Genomic DNA, 10,073 nt, shown 5'->3' on the forward strand with positions numbered 1-10,073 from the left:
GTGTTACTAATAGCAAGAAATTGAGAGTGATCTCAAAGAACAAACAATCTATGGATGATATGCCTCATAGGAATGATGAAAATAAATACATAATTAGAGATAATGAGAAACAACTTGTTACCTTGGTATATGCTACTTATGATTATGTCATCATAAGAGACTGTGAGGATCTGAAGGGAAGCAGGACAATGCAGCCTATTCATCAAGTATTGATTAAGCTTGATCAAACGAAGGATTACACAAGTATCTCCCAAGGAAGAAGTGGCACTCAACTATGGTGGAGTGAACCAATGCTCAAGGATGTCTTCAAAGTTGAGAGAAAGATCTTGTGGACTCAACCCTCCAAACGTAGGTGTGGTTTCACCGAACTGAGTTACCAATTAATTGTGTTACTTATTGTTTTTCTGCTCCATCACCTTATTCGAGTAAATTGTGGTGGTTGTGATTTAACTTGTCAAACTAGTTGCTAGGACATCGCGTGCAACATCTATCCTCTGAGGAACATAATTTCATTATGTACTCATGTTAAATATATATCTTGGTTTTTAAAGCTCACAATAACGGACATTCCGTTATCCACCATGTCGCTATAGCATTTTGGAGATCTGGCGCTACGCGATGACAACCTAGGTGTATTAGTATATTAATAATGTTAAGTTCACATACATACTTTTTTTTTTTTTTGAGAAAAAATTCACATATAGTTGTTTGTTGGTTACAATCAATTACTAATCATATTTTAAAATCCAATTTGCTATTGTACAGATCTCAACTTCTACCAATTAATTAAAATATCAAATAATATCTTATTTAAGTAAATAAATATTCCCTTAAAATATAAGAATACCATATTAAGGATATAATTTTTTCTTTTAGGGTTACACTTTCATTTGGTTCATTTTAGCTAAAGAACGTATAGAAGCATAGCAAAAAGTTTTATCCAACTTGTAACTAAGATTACTTCTACTTAATGAGATTTTACATATTTTTGGTCTAATATAAGCAGTTTAGTCTTCTTTTAATGAATCAATATGTTCTGAATTCTAAACAAGGAGTTATCTTTAATTTATTACATGAGGATCCAAACATATTTAGATATAGTTCCTCAACTTGCAATCAATATAATCTCAAAATATACTTAATCCATATAAGTCATTACAGAGTCTAACTCGTGAAACATTCTACCTCTTTTTTAATTTTTTTTTAAAAAATTTTACTCGTAAAAGATCTATGCAGCATGAGTTATGAGCAAAATATTACAAGGATGTCTAAATTTTGAGTTGCGGAATTTCAAATCAATAGCTGAATTCCGTTCAATTTTCTTGGTCATATTAGACCATCTCCAACGGAAAAATATATCAAAATGACGTGTAAAGAAAGTTATGAGCATTTTATCAATCGTTAGTTGATTCAGTGGTGATTGACGCTGAATTTGGTAGGGAGGACCACGATTCGATCGCCGCAGCTACGATCGGGAAGGGGCTAAAACCACTTGATATCAGAACTGACCCCTGAACCGGACTATATCAGTTCTAATAAACCCAAAAAAAAAAAAATTATAAGCATTTTACAAAACTACTAGCTTACTTAAAAGTCTTCTTCATTTGAATATTTGTATTTAAGCAATTCAAGTCATGATAAATAGACTAATAAATTAAAAAATTAATGACCATAAACATTTGTTTCCATTTGACTCATTCGAGTTTATCTATTAACCTAAGTTTTAGAATACTATTTATTTGAGAGAATGTATTGAAACAACTTATAACATTGTTCCTAAGGAGTTTTCAACTTATTTTCATAATATCTTCAAGAAAACTAAGCTTTATTATCGCATTTTAATTTAAAGTATAAAACACAATATAACAATAATAAACTTATTCATGTTTATTTAAATAGGCCGATCTTATAAATTTAAAATATTTTTTATATGGTCTGTAACTTAGTCTTTTTAGCTAAATAGATTTATAAAAGATCATAAGTCTTTTTTATTTAACAAAATGTCTAACCAGGCACAAACATGTAAACTAAATCATAGACCCTTGTTAACCAATATTTTCACCCCTAGTCATACAAATCATCATTCTCCCTCTATTTTTTTTTTTCAATATGAATTGATCCACCTTTTTTCCACTAAGATGTGATTCTTCTTTTAAACGTGCTCACCACAATAAACTTCTCTACCTGCCAATATTCAACATTGAAATCAAAGACTCCCAATTTTTTAAATAACAATAATAAAATAACTATTTTCACATTGAAAAAAAAAACCTGCATTATCATATTCATATATTATCATTAATCTTCTTTTTCATATATTATTATTTTATTATAACATTCTTCATTTTCATTCACTTGCAGCTTCTGAGTCACACTCAACAAGTCCAATCTACCTTTCAGATTTCTCATTCTGTTACCACCATCTCTACCTGCCACTTTTTTCTTGGTAAGCTTTCTATTATGCTATTCTCTCTTCTTCCATTTCAAGCTTTCTTTTTCATTGGTGCTTTTTGATAACTTGTCTTACTTTTTATGTTTGTTGGTAAAATTGTATACTTTATCTGTAACCTTACTCTATCATCTGCATTACCCATTTTCTGCTATTTTTTAGCTTCAAGTTTCAAACTTTTTTACTGGGTTTCCTCCTAATGGACATGTATTGTTTGTAAAAATGCTTAACTGAATTTCTTTTTTTTTGGACAGTCTTTTTTATTTCAGAGGGTTTCTGACTATTTGTGCAACATATTTATCTCAGGAAGTATAAGTTTTTATCTTGAGAGGTTTCATAATCTTTAAAGCCATGAAAGGAAAGAACCGGAGAAGTGGCGGTACGGTTCAATTGGAATATCTGATCCATATACAGGAGCTAAAGCCCTGGCCTCCGTCGCAATCTCTTAGATCCATTCGATCTGTATTGCTACAATGGGAGAATGGAGAGCGCGCTTCTGGGTCGACGAAACTTGTTTCGTCGTCACTTGATGAAGGAAAAATCAAGTTTAATGAGTCGTTTAGGCTTTCTGTGACACTGGTGAAGGATATGTCTGTTAAGAATGCTGATGCTGGAGTTTTCCAGAAGAATGCTTTGGAGTTCAACTTGTATGAGCCGAGAAGGGATAAGATTGTTAAGGGTCAGTTGCTGGGGACCGCTATTGTAGACTTAGCGGATTGTGGTATAGTAAGAGAGAGTTTAAGCATTAGTGTACCATTGAACTGCAAGAGAAACTACAGAAACACGGAGCAGCCACTTTTATTTGTTAAAATTGAGCCTGTTGAAAAGAATCGCGCTAAGTCCACGTTGAAGGATAGTTTATCAAAGGAAAACTGCAGTAGTGGTGATTCTGTATCGGCATTGATGAGTGGGGAATATGCTGAGGAAGCTGAGATTGCCTCTATTACTGATGATGATGTTTCCTCTCATTCATCTGCGGCTGCAGTTACAAATTCTCCCGAGTCGAGTGGGCATATGCTTCCTAATTGTGAAGAGGTATTCATGTTTTTCCATATTTATACTTTTATTCGTAGTAGGAACATATATTTCTTTAACTATAATTAATCAATAGTAATATGTGGCGATTTGTATTTTCCATAGATATTCTGTTTTCATGTCATTATCAACATGCGGTCTGCTTGAATAGCATATCTAAACCATATAGTGATTGTTACTCAATCGCAGAATGGATCAGCTCGAAAAAATGGTAGAAATGACAAGGAACATCACCTGGTTTCAGAAACAAGGGATGAAAAGTTAAATATGATGCAACAGGATATGTATGCGAGACCAGAGAGGAGTCCAGGAAATGGTCATAATTCTATGGAAAATACTCCCAACTATGGTTTAGAGACAACCCAAAAGCATGTTGTTTCTCCTGGTGCTGATTATTTTCCCATATCCTTGGAGGAAAGTTCTATGAGTAAGTCCAAAAGCAGTGATCATGAAAATTCGAATCAGGAGATTCAGGTAAAGGCTTCTCTAGATAGCAAGAACCCAGGCTCAGTAAAATGTGATGGTTTGGAAATCGAGGACAAATTAAACGAGAGATGTGAGGAAACAGACAAATATTGTTTGAAGGAAGGAGGAAGTGATGAATATTACTATAGTTCTGTTGAGGACAAGCTTGGCAATATTTCCAAAAGTGAAAGATTGAAATACGTAAAATCTGTAAGGTCATCTGGAGACTCAACTAGGAGTATTGGATCACATGGTAGCAATCATCACGGTGAAGTAAAGGAAAATGGCATTAGCGGAGATGCTCAAAACAATGGAGGGAACATCAGAAGCAGTGACAGAAAAGATGGTAAGGTTTATCCAAGGGATTCCCGAAATACCAATTTAGACAGCAAGATTCAATATTTAGAAAACAAGATAAAGATGCTTGAAGGAGAATTAAGAGAAACTGCTTCAGTCGAGGCTGCTTTATATTCTGTAGCTGCTGAGCACGGAAGCTCCATGAGTAAGGTTCATGCGCCTGCACGACGCCTTTCCAGACTGTACATTCATGCTTGTAAAGAAAATATTCCAGCAAGAAGGTCTGGTGCAGCTAAAAGTGCTGTTTCAGGATTAGTACTTGTTGCAAAGGCATGTGGAAATGATGTCCCAAGGTGAGTCATTTATTTGGGTTATTAGTTTTTATTTTCTATGATCAAGTTCAATGTTTACTGCATTTTATTGTAACTATTTGGCATTATCCCATCGCGGCTCAAGCTAATGTTGATTTATCATTCGGCTTGCTGTTTCAAAACATTTTCTAAAACAAGAATGAGCATATTCTAAATAAAGAAGATGTAACAAAATTACACTAATCAATTAATTTCCTGCATGAAATTCTAAATGAAATTGGACCAGAATAATTGTTAGTAGTTGATCAGCTGATTTTTCACTGCATGACTTGGAGATTATAATTTCAATATAAACTGTACCGATTTCCTACTGATTAACATCTTGCATATGGATACAGGTTGACGTTTTGGCTGTCTAATTCTATTGTTTTGAGAACAATTATATGCCAAACCACCAAGGGTGTTGCAAGATCAAGTCCTTTTGGATCTAGTGCAAGAAGGAAGAGTGGAGAGGGGAATGGAAAGGCAGTACAACCATTAATATGGAAGGGTTTCTCTCCTAAGAAAAGTGAAAATATAGCAGTTGAATATGAAGGTTTTGCTAACTGGGATGACCCAAACGTGTTCACATCAGCACTGGAAAAGGTGGAAACTTGGATCTTCTCTCGCATTGTAGAATCTATTTGGTGGCAGGTAGCTCTTTTATCTCACGCTCCGTTTCAACAGTCTTAAATTTCCATATAAGCTGATTATTGAATTGATATTGACAATTCTATTGGCTCTAACACAAACCTTTGTTTATCTGTGTCCAGTCTCTGACTCCACATATGCAGCTTGTTGATGCAAAGATTACTCATAATGATGTGAGTTCTGTCATTAGTAAAAGCTTTACAAAGATGTCTAGTTTACGTGATCAAAAGACGGGAAATTTATCATTAGACATTTGGAAGAATGCTTTTAAAGAATCATGTGAAAGGATCTGTCCTGTCCGAGCTTTGGGGCATGAGTGTGGTTGTCTGTCTGTGTTGCCTAGATTGGTTAGTTCCTCAAGTTCCTTTCTCCTGTTTCTTTACTATGCTAAAAGGCATTGAGAAACCATTCGGTGTTTTTCATCTCTGTTAGGGGTGTATTGTCTAATGATAAAAGAGGTATTTTTAATGGAAAAAAAACGTGAACGGTTTCATACCGTCTGCTTTTAGTCATTCCTTTTTCCTTTCCCTTACAAATTCCTCTATTGTTTCTTGGAACCATGGAGATGACAGGGAAGGTATCTTTGTGTCCCACCAGAAAATGATACCTTTGAATATACTAATCAATGTTCAATCTAAATTTTGTTCGGTTTAAGCAATTACATTGACATTAGAATGCATTTTTTTGTAATTTGTAGGTAATGGAGCAGTGCATTGCCAGATTAGATGTTGCTATGTTCAATGCCATTCTTCGCGAATCGGCTGATGACATTCCATCTGATCCTATATCTGATCCAATTAGTGATCCCAAAGTTCTCCCCATTCCACCTGGTAAATCAAGCTTTGGAGCTGGCGCTCTGCTAAAAACTGCGGTAACATTCTATCTCAAATAGTCTTTGTGTAAGCTATAGAATCTAATTTATTCAAACAACATATATAGGTTCAATTTACTACCCCTATGACTTTTGTAATTTGAATGTGCTTCTAAATTTAGTTGTCTATTTTCATTTCTGTTTTTGAATTTTTCAGGTTGGTAACTGGTCTAGATGGTTGACTGACCTATTTGATATGGATGACGATGACTCGCATAAGGATAAAGATGATGACATTGATAACAATGATGGAAATTCATCCTTCAAGGCCTTCCATCTTCTTAATGCACTAAGTGATCTCTTGATGCTTCCTAAGGATATGCTGTTAAGCTCATCCATCAGGAAAGAGGTTAGCAAATGAATTTGTGCTTTACTTTATTCAGTTTTTAACTTGCTGTAAGTTTCTTCTCAGTAATAAAAGGATCCTTGTTTGTGAAGGTCTGCCCAATGTTTGGTGTGTCAATAATCAAGAAGATTCTTGACAATTTTGTCCCGGATGAGTTTTGCCCCGATCCAATTCCCACGGATGTGTTTGTAGCTCTGGACTCACAGGTTAAATAACCAAACTTGCATTTATATATTTGTACTCCTAATTTATTAATAGAATATTGGTTGTGACACTTCACATGCAACATATTTACAATGATTAATGTATTTTAAACTGTGAAATGTGTTTTGATAGAGGCTCAGTGAGATTGATATGGCGTGCAATGAATATACTTTTGTTGCAGGATGATCTCGATGAGGAAAATGAGTCTGTCAACAACTTCCCATGCATTGCTGCTCCCATTGTATATTCACCCCCGCAAGCAATAACGATTGCAAACATTGTCGGGGAGATTGGGCATGAATCTCAAATTAGTCAGCTGAGAAGAAGCAAATCATCTGTTGTCAGGAAGTCACACACCAGCGATGACGAGCTCGATGAATTAAAATCCCCATTATCTTCAATTTTATTCAGCAATTCCTCCTCACCAGTATCAACAAAACCAAACTTGAAGTGGAAAGAAAGTCACAATGAGTCTTCAATCAGATATGAACTTCTTAGGAATGTTTGGATGAACAGCAACTGACTTTGCAGTAATCAGATTTTAGCCCCTTCATGTAACAGTTGTATCCGGTTGTAAAAAGAATATATAGTATAGCTTTAGCAGAGGTGTAATAACTAATTAGACTTATGACAAGATAGCGAAAATGACATGCATGTAATAAATAATAAAATTGAGCCTATGTAATGTATAGTAAGGTCATGTGATGGTAACTCTTATTTGCATTTATTTGTGTAATTTTCTTTGAAATTGTAGTACTACATAAGAATTGTAGACTCATATATCAATCACAAAGTACCCGTGAATTAGAAAGAAATATACATTGAATACAAATTGGTAACATAATTGGCTGTAGTAGAAAACAAACTGAAACTAAAACATGTGAAAGTTCTAAAGTTTGAACATCACATGAATAAAGCTGAAAGCTAATGTACCGTGTCATTTTGCTTGTTGATTCCGGGACCAGACATGTTCTAGAAAGTAAGAAAATTAAAATGGAACATCACACCATCACTACAAGAATTTGTGGTCATATACTCATACATTGTGGGTATTTGATTGATTCTTACTTAAGGAGATGCACTACAGAACAAATATTCTCAAAAATTTCAAAATCAAAATCACCAATAATTGGAACACTATAACAAAATTTCCATTAAATTCTATTGGCTCTCATATTCACATATGGTTATATAATGCCGAGGAGGGAGGAGGGATGAATGGGGTGCCACGATGAAGATTGATGCCCTTTCTTCATGCAGTCAATTTCTGAGACGAACTAAGAGCATTAATATGCTGGAGATGTAGTGCAGCCAGAAGTCCCTTCCAGGTTTCTCCTGCTCCACCTGCGACTTCAAAATTTAGAAGTTTCTTCTGCTTCCTGTAGTAATCTTCCAACATCTTGGACTGCAGATGAAATATACAAACACAACAACAAATTACTACAAGTATTAACACATAGTATCTAGTGTATTAGAACCAACGATAAACAAATGAGCTATCTCAAACCAGTATAAAAAAGATTATATATGAGAAGTCACCTCTTCTGCACGCTTTTGGACATGTTCGTCCTGTGATTGCTTGGTTGGGGTCCAAGAACTAGTTGTAAAAATATGTTCTTGGCCCGGAGTAAATTTATGAAGTCCTAGTTTCTTTTTCATTATATCCTCTTGCGGACATTTGAAATTCACCACTAGATCAACATGAGCAATGTGATTGAGAATATCCTGCAAAATAGTCCGGTAACAATCCAAATTAAAAGATGGGGCATATAAGCAAACTAAGCAAAATTCAGGTTTAACTTCATTGCCTTAGAAGAATTGAAAATATTCAGAATTTTGGTGATTTTAGCCGGGCATGATACAGCAAATAAATTCTTACATGAGTATCTGACTACTACAATTTAAACACTAATCAAAAATAGAAAGAGAATAAACTCTCCAACTTAGCCAAAAACAGCTTATAAACCCTATAAGTTATTTTCAAAAGTTCTTCCAAACACTTATAGTACAAAATAGGTCCAAAATCCAAAAGAACCTATTTCAAAAGCTATTCCAAACACTTATACTACAAACTAGGTCCAAATCCAAGTAAGCTATTTCAAATGCCCTATTTTAATCTAACAATTCTAATAACAATAAAGACAACAAACCATTTACTGATATTGTTTTCATTTTTAATTCAATATTTAAAACATGAAATTAATGATACAAAGTCGTACTAATAAGAATCGGTATAAATGAAACAAACTTACCGCTTGAATTCTTGTTCTAGGAATTCCATCAAGAATGAACCCTGTTTCACCTCTATAGTATCCATCTTCCAATCTCTTTGACAACAAAGCAAAAATGATTTCCTCAGGTACAAGCTTCCCATGATCCAACGCATTCGCTATCTGAATCAGAACAAAAAACCACACATTCATACACTATAATAATATTGTTTAAATTCAATACACCAATTTTCCATTCAAACGGTAAAGTTCATTAGCCGAGATAATAACTTTGTATTATAGTAATTAATAATAATTACCACTACCTAATTTAATGTAATTACTAATTCTCACTTTTCTTTTCACTTTAATCAAAAGATAAATATTCTTTTTACAACAACATAAAGCTATAACTTTAACCTGAAATTCTAAGAGAGGGAAAATACAACAGATTATGATTATGAAGAAATTAATGATAAATAATATGAATTAAACTCGAAATTAAGAAAGATGATTAACGATTACCTGTTGATAGAGAGAAGAACGAGGGTTAAGTTCTTGATGAAGAAGCGAGGCCATGGAAATGTGAGGAACTTCTAGAAGCTTCGAGAGTCTCTCCGCAAACACGTGTCTCTTAGCACCAGGTTCACCAATCATAACCCACTGAACTCCACGCTCCGGCGCGGAACCTTCCGTGTCAAGCATGCCACGTGGCGCGTTTTGTTCGAACTCTTCTTCGTCGTCGTCGTCGTAGTTGTATTGTAGAGCAGCGGCGGATCCGAATGGACGGTTGTGATGGAATCGGAAACGTGCGATCGCTCTGAGACGTGCGATCGCTCTGAGACGTGCGATCGCGGACATGGTGGAGCGAATTTGTTTTTTCTGTTGAGAAAGAGTGTGGCTGCGGAAGGAGGAAGTGAACCCTGGGGTTTTAAGAAGGGTGTGGGGTTAGGGAAATGACACTGTTTTGTTTGGGGAATTACGAGAGTGCCACTCTTTGGTGCGTGGCGGGAGCGAGCCTGTTGAGATTGAAGGGATCATGATATGTGTTGGACGGTTGTAAATGAATGTTGAGTTGTCTAGTTTGGTAAATTTTGAAAATAATCAAAATAATTTATATCAAAATTACTAATATTATCTTAATTATAACAATAAACATCTGCTCTCTAACAAACTCTTAGAAAGAAATTTCCGC

The 10,073-nt window shown here is 34.8% G+C and overlaps 2 protein-coding genes across 3 annotated transcripts; one reads left to right on the forward strand and one right to left on the reverse strand.

Annotated features, from left to right (window-relative positions):
• The first annotated feature begins 2,292 nt into the window (after window positions 1-2,292).
• On the forward strand, window positions 2,293-7,414 carry LOC131609075 (uncharacterized). Of its 2 annotated transcripts, none has more exons than XM_058880716.1 (9): window positions 2,293-2,446; window positions 2,704-3,484; window positions 3,674-4,599; window positions 4,956-5,250; window positions 5,370-5,594; window positions 5,945-6,118; window positions 6,276-6,467; window positions 6,557-6,670; window positions 6,850-7,414. In XM_058880716.1, the coding sequence occupies exons 2-9, from the start codon at window positions 2,801-2,803 to the stop codon at window positions 7,189-7,191; spliced, it is 2,952 nt and encodes a 983-aa protein (XP_058736699.1). In that variant the 5' UTR covers window positions 2,293-2,446; window positions 2,704-2,800; the 3' UTR covers window positions 7,192-7,414. The 2 variants fall into 2 exon arrangements, with proteins under 2 accessions (XP_058736699.1, XP_058736698.1); XM_058880715.1 differs by having other exon boundaries at window positions 2,294-2,446; window positions 2,756-3,484.
• A 166-nt stretch (window positions 7,415-7,580) lies between these two features.
• Window positions 7,581-9,803, reverse strand: LOC131609076 (probable adenylate kinase 7, mitochondrial). The gene is made up of 4 exons (XM_058880717.1): window positions 9,404-9,803; window positions 8,921-9,061; window positions 8,208-8,393; window positions 7,581-8,073 (listed from the first exon to the last, which is right to left on the reverse strand). Exons 1-4 carry the CDS (start codon window positions 9,737-9,739, stop codon window positions 7,921-7,923), a joined length of 816 nt encoding a protein of 271 aa, XP_058736700.1. The 5' UTR covers window positions 9,740-9,803; the 3' UTR covers window positions 7,581-7,920.
• Window positions 9,804-10,073: the final 270 nt, after the last annotated feature.

This window comes from Vicia villosa, linkage group LG6, assembly GCF_029867415.1.
Source record: "Vicia villosa cultivar HV-30 ecotype Madison, WI linkage group LG6, Vvil1.0, whole genome shotgun sequence".
Classification (NCBI taxonomy): domain Eukaryota; kingdom Viridiplantae; phylum Streptophyta; class Magnoliopsida; order Fabales; family Fabaceae; genus Vicia; species Vicia villosa.

Coding starts and splice junctions, on each gene's coding strand:
- LOC131609075 (XM_058880716.1), top strand. CDS start 2,801: ATGAAAGGAAAGAACCGGAGAAGTGGCGGTACGGTTCAATTGGAATAT. Junction 4,600..4,955: donor TGTGGAAATGATGTCCCAAG/GTGAGTCATTTA, acceptor ATATGGATACAG/GTTGACGTTTTGGCTGTCTA. Junction 6,468..6,556: donor GCTCATCCATCAGGAAAGAG/GTTAGCAAATGA, acceptor TTGTTTGTGAAG/GTCTGCCCAATGTTTGGTGT.
- LOC131609076 (XM_058880717.1), bottom strand. CDS start 9,739: ATGTCCGCGATCGCACGTCTCAGAGCGATCGCACGTCTCAGAGCGATC. Junction 9,062..9,403: donor GTTCTTCTCTCTATCAACAG/GTAATCGTTAAT, acceptor GTTCTGATTCAG/ATAGCGAATGCGTTGGATCA. Junction 8,074..8,207: donor TCCAAAAGCGTGCAGAAGAG/GTGACTTCTCAT, acceptor TTTCATCTGCAG/TCCAAGATGTTGGAAGATTA.